General features: G+C 45.5%; 1 protein-coding gene and 1 long non-coding RNA gene across 4 annotated transcripts; one reads left to right on the top strand and one right to left on the bottom strand.

Moving 5' to 3' along the window:
- The first annotated feature begins 1284 nt into the window (after window positions 1-1284).
- On the top strand, window positions 1285-9288 carry lonrf4 (LON peptidase N-terminal domain and ring finger 4). 3 transcript variants are annotated; one of them, XM_023821310.2, is made up of 13 exons: window positions 1285-1438; window positions 1749-2084; window positions 3686-3804; window positions 4171-4293; window positions 4672-4827; window positions 4913-5036; window positions 5777-5861; window positions 6030-6144; window positions 6394-6515; window positions 7499-7657; window positions 7744-7906; window positions 8069-8218; window positions 8642-9288. In XM_023821310.2, exons 2-13 carry the CDS (start codon window positions 1787-1789, stop codon window positions 8789-8791), a joined length of 1764 nt encoding a protein of 587 aa, XP_023677078.2. In that variant the 5' UTR covers window positions 1285-1438; window positions 1749-1786; the 3' UTR covers window positions 8792-9288. The 3 variants fall into 3 exon arrangements, with proteins under 3 accessions (XP_023677078.2, XP_023677080.2, XP_023677079.2); XM_023821312.2 differs by having other exon boundaries at window positions 1294-1389; XM_023821311.2 differs by lacking the exon at window positions 1285-1438 and adding an exon at window positions 1445-1589.
- Window positions 9289-9852: 564 nt separating this feature from the next.
- On the bottom strand, window positions 9853-13594 carry LOC111848929 (uncharacterized). Its single transcript, XR_002839420.2, has 3 exons — window positions 13473-13594; window positions 11694-11823; window positions 9853-10227 (listed from the first exon to the last, which is right to left on the bottom strand). It is a non-coding gene; the product is annotated as an uncharacterized lncRNA (long non-coding RNA).
- Window positions 13595-14416: the final 822 nt, after the last annotated feature.

The raw sequence follows: 14416 nt of genomic DNA, 5'->3' as shown, positions 1-14416 counted from the left end.
TCGTTTAACATTTCTATATTAGCGGCTCCAAATATTTTCCAGTACTTTGAAATTACCAATTATGAAAGCTTTTTGATTTCGTTATGCTCACAGCATTCACTAAAGTCAAATATCTTCAGCTGCTTAAGCACCTCCTTAGCAAAAACTTTAAAACGTGCTTAGCAAAAACATTATTCTTTTTGTTGTTGGTGTTAGTAATACTTGTAGTAATAATCATCATTATCCTGTTAGCTATTATACTTCGCAATTAATAGGTCAAAACGAACGAACATACTATTTTAATAGGGAGGGATGATGAACGCTTTAGGTAACTAAACATCTTATACAACATTGGTGGGAGGAGTTGCAGTGTGTTGTGTAAGTGCACTTTTTTTACGTGTTTCATAACACGTTTCCATTTTTTCTGAAACTGAAACTTCACTATAACACTGGCGAACAGATATTCATAATTCGTCAGATTTTTCACAGTGAAGCTAAGAATTGCTCAAAATGCACTTCACGCCGTTAAATAGCCAAGCTACACTTTTCAGTGGTTCTCAATTAAACTAAACGACTGTATGCTGTATCCAAATCCCCTGTGCCAGACTTTCAGACAATCGGAGTTAAAATATTTTTAACAGGGGTTACTGTTAAGCATTTGAATTAACCTCTAAGTAATAAATATACATTATAAGGACATATATTTGGAGATATATTTATTTTGTATTATATCGGTTTCATTGATTTGAATGAAGTAGTGCTCAAGGGAGATTACATTTGTGGCAGCTAAATATTTTATTCGCCTCAGGTTAATGAAGGTAGTCAATTAGAAAAATTCAGTGAATAAGGTGAAAATAAACACTACACTTCTATAAACACTACACAGATCAGATATACAGTCTGCAACAACTGTGTTTCTGGTCATACACTATTTTATCATATGATACGGCTTATGACCATGGCATGCAACTAAAATTTCGCGTATCCCTTTAACTCGTTGAACCTATAAACACATTTCAAGTTTTATCCAAGTAAAATTTAGGGCGAATTCAGGGACAACTTGGTCACGCGACCAAAAACCATCGTTTAAGATTGCAAGTCCTTAAAATCATGACACATGTTACCATTACAAGCTCTCCTTATTTATTTCCTTTTTTGTGTGCCTGAAACTAGGTAAATGCTAACCTCTTTATTATAAAAGACGGTACCCCTGCCACCTGATCTTTGTTATGAAACACCAACTGGCCCGTTTCACAACAGGGTGTAACGCCGAGTGACGGACCAACCGGAGGAGCCCATTGCTGCCACGTGGTCTTTTGTGTAACGTGATGCTGTCATACAGTAACCCAGGCTTTACTACCATATGCCTTGGCCGCAAGTAGCTCCACGGATGACACAGCGTGGAAGCAAGTAAATATATGCTGAATTACTTCTTAAGGAAGACTTACAACCAAAGACGGCAAGTGGAGACTGCCTCGTTGTTTTGTACAAAAAAGGGAAAGCGCTTAACACTTTTGAAACCAACTGGAGTGATGGTTGGCAATACATGGTCTAGTGTTGATGAATAACTAGAGATCACGAGTCAAAGGTCGGGTCCGGGGGGATTTTAGGTAAAGAAAATTGACAGAAAGCTTTTTTGATAAATGTAGGTAGGACACTTTTGCAGCATTGGCTATGGATCTGCCAGTTACCTAACATGTAGCCTAACTGGAGTCGTGTCTTTTCAGTACAGCAGTACCTTCATTAATACAATGCATTTCTTTTAACAGCAAGTGACATTGACTTCATCAGACTTCCGAAAGTGGGCATGGATCTGCTGGGGTGTCCGATTTGCCGATGCCTGATGTGCGAACCCGTGACGGTGTCCTGCGGTCATTCTTTCTGTCGGAGGTGCGCAGCGACCAGCCTGCAGTCGCAGTGTCCAGTTTGCAAAGATAAGCTGAAGCCGAGGGATATCAGAAACGTCAAGAACAACGTCTTACTCTGTCGGATCATAGAGAAGTGTTGTCCGGAGGAGACAGAGCTTAAGTTATGCTTGCTGGAGCGTCTGAAAGCCTGCAACTATTCGCAAGCTTTGCGGATCGCGGATGATGGACTGGAGATAGGTATGTAAAAGGGTCGGTAAATGGTCCGACGTCAACAAGTTGAAATACTTACGCAACTCCCGCCGTCTGTTTCTTGAACAAAAATATTTTGTGTGATAAAAGAAAAAAAAACGTATGCATTTATATCTTCCCGAAAGACAGATTAAAAATGTGAGTAATTTTGTATCCACACTCGTTCGTTATTGTTTCATTAATCCTTATATATAACATAATTGAATGTTGTTGTTGGATAAAAGACCTCGGAAAGTGGAAGCACTGAAAAGCAGCTCCGCCTAAACATTAATCAAACTCCGTTTATGCCGCCCTGTCCAGGGATATTACAGAACAGAGTCGTAGCCTATGTGCCTCTAAGAAACCAGTATTCATTCGATGGTTACAGTCACATATAGAGGGAAGTTTTTGAAATATTATTATTAATAATAATAATAATAATAATAATCATCATCATTACGAAGCAGCTGTAGTGGTTTTGCAGGTTTGTGCAAACTGACCTGCTTCTACGGAACATCAGACTGGGGAAGTCTGTCTTTTAGGGCTGGCAGGAAGTGGGTGCATGAATGATGGCTGACCACCTAGGATGCAGTGGTAAAGGCCAGCGCATGTACTCAACATACCCCCAGTATCAGTCAGGATTTAAAGCTTTCCATTTGCAAGCCTGTTGTGGGGTTTAGATGGGGAAAATGATGATTTGGGCTTATCAGGTGCTATTTCAGGCAACATGGAGAGATAGAGGTCCAGACAGACATACTTCCATGAAGAATACTGAATATTCTCTTAATGGAAATGCAGACGACGTCCTTTTGGTATTTTCGTCAAAATGATTTCTGTTCTCACTCTGGCTTACATAATCTTCATTTCCTCATTTGTCGCAACAGTAACCTAGGCTGAATGTTTTAAAATGTATTTTTCCCAACCAAGTGTAACTCTTAGCGACACCAAAGCTATTCTGATGAGTCACTCACCTCTTGTGCCTCTTGTTGCCTTGTCATTCTGGTGCACTGCCCTGTGTTGTTTCCTGCAGGAGATAATCACGGCAGCTTCTTCTTCCCAGAATCATGTCCTCCCCCAGGGGAGACCTGCTGAGCGGCACGCCTTAGGCCTACATGCACAATCTGTGCTGGTGGCATGGAGGAATAAGGCTTCAAATTTACATTTGAAGAATCTGCAAGCTCCATTTTAGGGAGGCTCTCAAATGCACATACAGTTCAAAAAGTATGCTGTGCTCAAAATGGATCTGAATATGATATTTACATTCATTATATTTTATTTATTTAGCATCTCATTTTTGAGAAAGAGGGGTCAGAGTCCCTGGGGCACTTGGGGGTTAAGGGCCTTGCTCGGGGGCCCCACTTGGGGGGGGGTTAAGGGCCTTGCTCGGGGGCCCCACTTGGGGGGGGGGGGTTAAGGGCCTTGCTCGGGGGCCCCACTTGGGGGGGGGTTAAGGGCCTTGCTCGGGGCCCCACTTGGGGGGGGTTAAGGGATCCCACTCTGCTGCCCCTGGAATTTTGATACTTACAGCTAGATTACTTATAGCTCTGTGTCATATTTCCACTCCCTCTCCTGTGGTCCCCCCCCCCCCGACACACACACGCCTTGTGCAGCCTCACACGACGTTGGCCTGAAGGTACTGCGTGCGGAAGCCTCTGCGGGTCTGCAGCGGCTGCCAGATGCCCTGCAGGACCTGGATGATGTCTGCCGTTTGCACCCTACCTGGAGTGAGGTGAGATGGGTGCTTAACCAGGCCCGCTTCACCAGGCCATCTTAACCAGGCCCGCTTAACCAGGCCAGCTTAACCAGGCCCACTTAACCAGGCCATCTTAACCAGGCCCGCTTAACTAGGCCCGCTTAACCAGGCCATCTTAACCAGGCCCGCTTAACCAGGCCCGCTTAACCAGGCCCGCTTAACCAGGCCCGCTTAACCAGGCCCGCTTAACCAGGCCAGCTTAACCAGGCCCGCTTAACTAGGCCCGCTTAACCAGACCAGCTTAACCAGCAGCAATCCGCATAGGTCATGGCTTTCCCTGTGGTAGCAAGTCTACCGCCCACCCAGAATAATGCAATGCGATTGGCCCTGACTTCTGTGCAGGGATTCTTCAGGAAAGGGAACATCCTGGCAGATATGGGAAGACAAAGGGAAGCCTTGGTTCAGTACCATCGATGCCTCCAGCTGCAGACTGATTTTTTCCTGGCCAAGGACCAGATCAAGAACGTGAGATTTTACATCCCTATATCTGGAAATGTGTCTGTAGTCCCAGCTGAACTAACTACTCTTGTGCAGAGCCAAGCACAGTGTTTCTAAGAGTTTAGTATCTAATGAAGAATTTGGCAGACAGCACATTATAATAACAATGTCTTTCAGCCCCAGGATCATTTAAAGTTATTAAGACTTAATAATTCTGCAGTAATTAGTCCTGTGAGAGCTTTGTAGGTGGAGCTGCCATGCCCTGTCAAGCGCTTCCCATTGGTGACCTCATTGCTTGTCACCCAGAGTCATGTGACTGGCGGCTCATGGTTTTCAGCTCCTCCCCCCTCCTGTCTATAGGTGATATAGTGGGTCCCGTCTGGTCATCACTGTTTTCTTGGCCAGATTTTGGAGGCAGAGGGAGCGAGGGTCCCAGAGGAGGTTCCCCAACTCCTGCAGGTGGTTTCAGAGCACATCCACAGGCCCTGTGCCGCCAGCTGCTCCGTAGGGCCCGCCTCCGGGGACGCGCCCGGGCTCTGTCCAGATGAAGAGCAGGATGAGGTGAGGTGCCTTGCCTTTCCTGCTTGTGTGTGCTCTCTGAGCAGAGGCCTCCCTTTCCGAGCATCCCATACCCTCCCGGCACCAGGCTGCAAGTCCCGTGAAGAGGACCTTCCGCTCCGAGTGCTGCCTCAGCCAGGCTGGGGCCTTCCTCCCTGCCACTGAGGATGACGAGGGACTACCGAGGAGGAGAGATGACAGGCTGAGAAAGGGTAAGGGGATGTCCTCTGCATGGTGGATATGAGATAGAAAGGTTGCCATTTGTGTGAGTACATGTGATCAGGGGTGGCCTTTGTGCTGAGCAAGCTGGTCAGCTTAGGAAAACGTTATGCTAGACTTCCTGTCCATGATTTGCTTTCTTTTCCTGGAACCCCTGGGCTAAGATTGCTTCATGGTTACATATAACATTAGTATTGTAGCTGTCTAGCCTGTTAGCAGAACATGCTGCTTCTACATCTCCTAAGGAAGGAATGAGTTTGTTTAATAGTTAGTGTGGTGGCTGTTAGTGGCCAAAGCTCAAGGGTCTCTTGCAAAAGTGAGCTGAATGGTGGTAAGCAGTTTGTAGGAGAACTTTGATTCTTTTCACTTACTGTATACCCATCATGCTCTCTGTGAGACACACGGTCACACATGTGCAGGTGAGAGCGAAGCCTGGGCAGAGCACACAGGGGCAGCCATTAATCCCGCATCTCTGGAGCTGCTTTTGGCTTAAGGGCTCAATGGTGATATCACTGCTCTGCCAGCCATGGGATTTGAACCGACAACCTTCCGGACGTGTGCAGAGATTCTTAACTCCACATGCATGCCTGCCCCACTGACTCCTCACATGATTGTTCCCCATCTTGCATGTGCAGACACACAGTCATGGTTATGCATGGCCGGCTGTTACACGCTTCTGCCGATAGGGATGCATCATTCTTCATAGGAGGTGACTGTCTCCCATCTCCCTCAGCATCCCAGGACCAAACGGGACAGGAGAGAGACCTGCTCCACAGCGTTCTCAGCGTGGCAGACTTTGAATGTCCTCTTTGCATCAGGTTTGTAGAAGAGGTGTTGTCATTTTAGCTCACATAGCGAGACATGTGTGCTGGATAGAACGTAATGGATGTGTTGTTCAAAGCATTGCCTGAAACAGCATCATTCCGGTCTCTGCTGCAGCCGTCGCTGTGATTTTACATGTCCCTGTGGACACTGTCTACCCGCAGGTTGTTCCATGAGCCTGTCACTACCCCTTGTGGACATACTTTCTGTAAAAACTGCATAGAGAGAAGCCTGGACCACAACCTGCGTTGTCCCCTCTGCAAGCAGTCTCTACACGAGGTGCCCTGATAATCTGCTGTGTTTGTTTGCTGAAGCTCTCACTCCATGACACAGGTGGACATCGTGGAACACTGCAGTACATTCAGCAGACTATACCATGCAGCAACAAACTGCTGCAAGACATTAACAGCATTCATAGTGTTTCATAAAACCACTCAGTGCTTCCCTTTCCCAGTTTCTGCTAGTTAAAATGCATCCCGGTTGACCAAGGCCCTACCCCTTTCTCTGTCTGTCCCTCTGCCCTGTCAGTACCTCAAAAACAGAAAGTACAGCCTGACAGCTGCGCTGCAAGACACCATGTCCCGCCTCTTCCCCCGGCAGCTGGAGGACAGGAAGCGGGTGCACGAGGCGGAGATCGTCGAGCTCTCTGAGTGAGTGCCTTGTCATGGGCTGACAGGCCTTCAGCCAATCAGAAAACAGCATCAACCTGGTTCTAAGAATGATGAGGCAATACTCATCCTTCTGATGTTCGGAACGCATTTCTCTAACGTTCATGTGTTATTTCTGTTTCTCGTTATATAACCATATTTATATAACTATATTTTCCTCTTGAAGCACTTGCTACGAATACATCGTACATTATAAATATTCTTTATATATAATGTACAGGCAGTTCTCACTTTCTGAGCTCCTGATCTACAAGTTATCTTTATAAGAATTTTCTAGGGCAAAAATTATGATTTAATTTTTCATAATTTTTTTAAATTTGAATGTAGCTCAATATGTGCTGCCCAGAAGCGCTGTCTGTAGGTCAGTAGTTTTCAGATAACTGTGAGGTCCGATTTGTACCTTGCATTGTGCATGCTTAGCCTTACATTTTACAGCATATTTTACGATGGTGCCCAATTTGTACCGCTTCCTTTCATGACCCAACCTGATGCCGTTAATACACCAGGTTCATATTCTGCACTGTTTGTGCGCGATCTCCACCAGCTCAGAAAAAAACACCCCGTCTGCAGAAAATCAGTGACCAAAACTGACTGAATGTTACAGTTATAACAAAGATGTGGTTTTTGATTTTCTCCAAGGATGTTTTTGTTCGTTTAAACGTGCGTATGTTTTTGATTAAATGCTAATTCTAATAATACATTTGTTTTTCCTTTGTTTATTTAGCAAACATTTGTGCTAAAAATGTTCTGGTTGGAGCCAGAGTCATAATTTTTATATCATTTCCATGGGAAAGTACCTCCCGCTGTATGAGTTCTCGATTAACGAGCAATAATTTGGAACGAATTAGCTCATAAAATCGAGAACTACCTGTACGTATAATGTAGATCATACACTATATATAATTAATATTATGTAAATATATAATTAAGCCAATTTAATGGTTATATACCTCGCTGCCTTCCAGTCTGACCAGGGATGTTCCCATCTTCGTATGTACGCTGGCTTTTCCCGGACTGCCGTGTCCCCTCCACGTCTTCGAGCCCCGTTACCGGCTCATGATGCGCCGCTGTATGGAGACAGGAACCAGACGGTTTGGCATGTGCACCTATGAGTCCAGTGAGGGGTTAAGTGTCCCGTTGGATTACACGGATGGGCGTGGCGTGTGACGCCATCACCACGGTGACATGCCCGTTTCTCATGCACCTGCAGGTTTGCCGACTGCGGCTGCATCCTAGAGATCCTGGGCCTGGACCCCCTTCCGGACGGGCGGTCCTACGTGGACACAGTTGGGGGGAGTCGCTTCCGGGTACTGAGCAGGGGGAAGAGGGATGGCTACCACACTGCGGACATCGAATACCTAGAAGATCAGAAGGTTAGCACCGTGCTAGATGTCGCACCCAAAGTGGATGTGCCTCCCTTTACTTTACCTATACATTTCTACAGGTGATGGAGATAGACAGGGTGCTTGTGTGTGCGCTGGCTCTAATGGGAGTCCTGCCTCTTTGTGTTTCTGGGCTTTGGCCTCCCCTCAAAGGTGGAGGGTGCAGATCTGCAGGTGCTGCAGAGTCTTCATGACAGCGTGTTCCAGCAGACCCAAGACTGGTACCGGGGGCTGGGGGTGCCGGAGCAGACGCAGATCCGCAGGCAGTACGGGCCAATGCCAGAGAGGGAGCACGACATCCAGGTGAGCTCACAGAAGGGTGTGAAGTGGCATGAAGTACAGGGCTTTACAGCCTGCCAGTAGGGGGCAGTGTTTGTGAAGCTAAAGGACTGTACAATGTTTGCACTCTGGTCTTTAAAGCCAAACCCTCCACACAGGCACAAACAGATGAGAGCATGATGGATGACAGTTTTCCCTTGAGGATGACTGTGATATTGGAGGATATTCTTCATCCGTAATTGGGGCCCCAAACCCGTAATGAACCTTTTACAGTTAGTACCTTGTCATGATGTTCAATTAATAATGTTCTGCACCAGTAGACGTGGTAGCTCCCCTTCCGGCCCACTGGCCGCCATCCCTCAGTACTGTCCACCCTCCTCATGTTGGCACCCTTGACCCTTGTTCTCCTTCCTGCATGTTCCCGGTGTGTCTCCGGGACCATCACAGGCATCTTCTGATGGGCCTGCCTGGTGCTGGTGGCTGCTGTCAGGCCTGCAGCTGGACCCAACCTATAAGACCAATGTTCTGTCCCTCACATCACTGAAGGATCGCCTTGGCCACCTCCGCATCGTACTGGACTACTTATCCCAGACATAGGATGTGTGCAGAGTTGGACACGTTAGCACCTAAGATGCTCGTCTGTTACCCCAGTGAGCTCACATTTAACCACATCTCCGAGTGTCTGGCTTAAGCAAATGCAGTCCAGATCAAACCCTGTAATACAAGTCTCTCTTGTACATCAGCGTCATTATCTTTAAAATGAGGCATTGTAAAATGTTTTTGAGGCGTGTTTTTCAAGGTTTTAGACTGATAAAATTAATACTGCATAAAAAAATTTAGATCAGGAAGTGCCTGGTCTCTCCTGTAGAGGGCAGTAAACAAAATGCTGCACCAGTAAATGGTCCCAGGTTAATAACAGACATCAGGGTTCTGTGTTTTTGACTATCATCCTGCTCTTGCGCCACCATTGTCACGTTCAGCCTGGTCTGCGGAATGTCACAGGAACAGCCAGAAGGCTTTGCACAACTAATACTGGCAAAAACCTTTTTTTTTGGCTTTGTTTAAAAAAAATTAAACAAAACATATAAAAATGACTTTTTTTTCTGTAAGATGTGTTCTTGTTTAATGCTTTGTTCCTCTGAAACTGTTTTGGGGCGAACAACTGACATGGGGAATCTTACTAGGTTGTGGTTATATGTCTGAACTAATTAAATAAAGAAGTATGAAGGGTATAATATAGACCAGAGCACAGCTGCATTTTGACAATAAAACAGGGTGGCATGAGGGAGAAACGGCCATAGTGGAGCCCATGGAAGAGCCTGCCTCAGAGCCTCGGCGTAGTGGTGCCCATGGAAGAGCCTGCCTCAGAGCCTCGGCGTAGTGGTGCCCATGGAAGAGCCTGCCTCAGAGCCTCGGCGTAGTGGTGCCCATGGAAGAGCCTGCCTCAGAGCCTCGGCATAGTAGTGGTGCCCATGGAAGAGCCTACCTCAGAGCCTCGGCGTAGTGGTGCCCATGGAAGAGCCTCCCTCAGAGCCTCGGCGTAGTGGTGCCCATGGAAGAGCCTGCCTCAGAGCCTCGGCATAGTAGTGGTGCCAATGGAAGAGCCTGCCTCAGAGCCTCGGCGTAGTGGTGCCCATGGAAGAGCCTCCCTCAGAGCCTCGGCGTAGTGGTGCCCATGGAAGAGCCTCGGCGTAGTGGTGCCCATGGAAGAGCCTCCCTCAGAGCCTCGGCGTAGTGGTGCCCATGGAAGAGCCTCCCTCAGAGCCTCGGCGTAGTGGTGCCCATGGAAGAGCCTGCCTCAGAGCCTCGGCGTAGTGGTGCCCATGGAAGAGCCTCCCTCAGAGCCTCGGCGTAGTGGTGCCCATGGAAGAGCCTCCCTCAGAGCCTCGGCGTAGTGGTGCCCATGGAAGAGCCTGCCTCAGAGCCTCGGCGTAGTGGTGCCCATGGAAGAGCCTGCCTCAGAGCCTCGGCGTAGTGGTGCCCATGGAAGAGCCTGCCTCAGAGCCTCGGCGTAGTGGTGCCCATGGAAGAGCCTTTGAATGAGTTGATAATGATCCACATTTTGCATCTATTAACACAGCTTATATATTCCCTAAGTAGAGAAGTTTCTGGAAAATGTGTGCATGTGAAAGGTAGTTATTACTATTTTAGATTTAGAACAATTTCACAGACAAAATTACTGATTTTTCTATTACTTATTAAATATTGTGTCATGTAGAAACATAACTTATTAGTCATTCTCGATTGCTTTGGCACCTTTCATGAAACATACTTAACATTCTCAGGACTATAAGAACATTTCTAAGAATAGTTAATGCATACAGTTTAACACAATGGTTTAGCTGGAAAAGACTGTAACCAAAAATAATCAACTCATGTCTCAAAAGCAATAATTCCACCAATGAATTAGTCAGTGCCATCAAAATGAAAAATACAATCAGCATCGTCTTAACCATGAGATGCTTACATATATCATGAGTATGTCAGCGCACAATTCTAAATGATGGTTGGTTCCCACTTTCTCATGGTCACTGACTGATCATTTTACAAACTGATACTTATTCATGTCAGAGACACCAGTTTCAACACTGCAAGGCTCTACATTACAGTGTGTACAGTTCACTGGCAAGAGGAAGCACTCGAATGCACATGTAACTCCTTCAGATCTCAGGTCACAGTACAATAGCAAACAAAAAAGTCACACAGCACTGTAGAACACAAAAACAGCAACAAGGCAAAACAAAAACTGAAAACAAAACCATTTACTGTGTGAACCAAAAACACAACAATGCTGTATCACTGCAGTTTATGGGATGCATTTTTACATCATTCTCAAAGCTTGGTTAACTGTTCTGCATGTGGTGACTAACACGATGATCACAGACATATACAGTTTTGGGTGTAAATTTATTACAATGGGAAACTACATAATCTATTTTGACCAACAAGACTAAAGCAACTGAAAATAGTGCCAAATGATGACAATTGTACAACCCACATTTGAAAATTTGTGTAGCAATTAGAAATTATGTTCTGCTGTGCAGGAGTGATATCGTGGGCCAGGGATTACACTTGTTGTTTGGCAAATGTTAATTGCCATTTGAGAAATGCCACAAAGTAATCGAGAGAAACTGTAAATCAATGCTGATTGTACTTTTCATTTTGATGGCACTGACTAATTCTCAATGGTGGAATTATTTCCTGTTAAGACATAAACCATAGTGCTGTGCTATATGCATGAACTGTGCTTAGAAATGCTCTTATGCTCATAAGAATGTTAAATATGTTTCATGAAAGGTGCCAAAGCAATCTAGAAAACTAAAATAAAGCGCACAAAAAGCGCAACCACTAGAGGGCGACATGTTCTCACTAATGCATGGTTGATCTTTTTGTAAAATAACAGGAAAATAGCAAGAAGAAGTGCAAGATAAATATAGCTCATGTTAAAGTACATTAAACAGTAAAGGTGACAGTGGTGGATTGGTAAGAAATAACTCACGGAGGCATCTGTGGCAGACTGCAGGTACAGTCCCTCATGGACGCTCTGATGCGAGGCGGCCTTGCCAGACCTCATCACTATTCCTGCTATCCTGCCAGTCACACAACCTGTAAATATCACCCCTTCAACCCTGCAAGAAAACAATGAGAACAGGTGGGAGGCGCTGTGTCCGCCGGCTGCCCTGCGCCACGCTGGGCAGTGGGATGTAATCCACGGGCTTTTTTCAGCCATAAATAAGAAAGAGAAGAATGTGACGTCTGTTGGTCACAGAGCAAGAGGAATGGGAAGCGGGAGCTGTAGGGTGTGAACAGGTCTGCATTGTGCCCAGTAATGGTGAAAAGCACTTGCTTCCTAGCAAGGGAACCAATATGCTGTGACAAGGCAGAACCAGAGACTGCTTTTTATATTGTCATTAATGAACAGTGGATGCACTGCACTGATGGCGAGCCCTTTTATTTCCCTGAGAAAGGGGGCTGGTCAGGGAGGCAATCGAAGGTAAAATCGATACAGATGAATGACTAGCTTGGGGAAGACAGGGCATGCAGTTGTGAGGCTCGCTATTGAGTCAGGGCAGGCTCACAAAACAGGAAACAATTTAACAACGAAAGCAAAAAGTTTATTTCGGGGTCAGGACATCTATGGCAGGCCTGTGTGGGTAACTGCCCGACACAGAAGAATGCGAAGTGCTCCCTATGTTTTCAGCGATGGGATGTGGGGGTGTGAAAAGGGAAAAACGCGCCTGGGAAAGAGGGACATTGTATTTTTGTCCTAGCATATTTTACAAGTTATAGCTTTGAGAATAATTCAGACTGCATGAAAACTACACTGGTGTTCAGTGTTATAGGTGGTCCATTCTTCAAGGCCATGTGCATACGGCTTTGCCGGGTCAGACAGTGCCACCAGATTTACCGGGTCAGACAGCGCCACCTCTTGAATGGACTGCCATTTTTTATCAAGAAGCTCGCCTAGCAACTGATCAAACCAGGTATAAAATGATTCAGTAACATAATTCAATAACATTTCACTCAACATTGAATGTGTGAAAGATTCTAACAGTAATATGCAATGCCAGTAGTTGTTCTAACCGTGACAACAGGCATAGGAATAAGGAGAAATAAGAAATAAGCATAATTAATAAACATAAATCGAATGGCAAGCCATTAAACAAAGCTGCCCATTTAAAAACAGTCATATTTTAACAAAAAATTAACATAATGGAGTGCATTTTCATTTATATAACCACTGCACAGCACATATGCCCTTGTCTGTCCGTACGTTTACTTGCAGAGTAAGAAAATCGAATTACTGTGTTAGTCCGACTAAAACTGGACTTGTAAAGTATATGTAAACGCGTTAGTCCGACTGAAATCGTACTAAATCGAATTTCTGGAAGTCGGACTAAGACACCTAGATAAAACGATTGGGAGTCGACTTGCTGCTGAATGTATACGCTGAATCGGACTCACACTTGCCTATGCGCTCCATAGGTTAACCGGAAAAAGCCCGATACTAATTAGTTGAAAGGAGCCATATTGTCACCTATTGTAGCAGAGTGGGACATACTTCGCTCACTAAATCGATTCCCCTCCTATGCATGTACACTGGCACAAGGACAGCAGTCCTATTAAATGGTGTAGTCATGGCATGATTTACCTGTGCATGTAAACGTACTCTGAGAGACAGAGAAAATGTGCAGCGTTGCTCAGAAGATAAAACGTAATCTCGCCTCTCTGGATCACGGTTACTTACAATTTTTTGGAATCCTAAAGAAACCCTTACCTTTGTCGCGAATACTGTTGTTAGTCCGGCCGAAAACAGCACACACAACCTTGACGAACGCGGAAAAACGGTATATAAGAGGACCTCGACCAGATGCACCAACATGGCGGACGACGGCCTTAGCTTCCTGTGGGCGGTACGGTATGACGTTAATTGCAACCCACAACCACAGTGCAAATTGACGGGTTAAAAACGAAAACGAAGCTGATTTTACCTGCATTCCTTTTTCGTTTTAGTTTGTGTTGCACTGCTCATTGTAGTTTTTATGTAGTTTTTTTTTAACTGTCATTTTTATTTTTACTTAAGTTAAAATTGTTTTTTCATTCTTAGTTTTACTTTTCATTAACTATAACAAATCAGCCTCTGATCAGGCGTGCAGAGGCCTATTCCTGCTGTGTTCAAATGTTTATCTCGTGCCATTGCTCAGCAGTGACCAGAAAGGTCCAGGGATGATTCTGCCCCTGTGGGACCATGCTCCAACGGCCAGTGGAGTTCTCTGACAAAGACCTCGCTTGACTGGCTGATCTATGTTTGCCCTCCTGCCTACTGCTTGAATGCAGTATAGCTGAGTTTATCATCTGTGAAAATGACAAGCCCTGCAGCCCAGGAAGGAGTGAATCAGAGCAACAGGAGCCTCCTTGGGGGGTTAGGTTGTCAAAGATGACCACCAGAAAGGACAAAGTCCCAGTTTTCCGAGGCACAGACTATAACGGGTCATAAATCATGGCAGTCTATGTAGCATGCCGTACTACGCAGCTCATAAATACTGCTCTGGAACATGGACATAACATGCGTAATGATCCAGGCGTGATCTAATGATCATCATAAATCCCACACTGGCACTTCATCTCAGGTTAGCACGTCCTGTCATAATTATTGTGTATCCCCATAGGTCTACTTTTTCATGTCACCCGTCGGGGCCGTTTGTATCAATTGCTTCGACT

The sequence above is a fragment of the Paramormyrops kingsleyae genome, chromosome 10, assembly GCF_048594095.1.
Source record: "Paramormyrops kingsleyae isolate MSU_618 chromosome 10, PKINGS_0.4, whole genome shotgun sequence".
Taxonomy (NCBI): Eukaryota; Metazoa; Chordata; class Actinopteri; order Osteoglossiformes; family Mormyridae; genus Paramormyrops; species Paramormyrops kingsleyae.
This window is presented reverse-complemented; position numbering and strand designations above follow the sequence as displayed.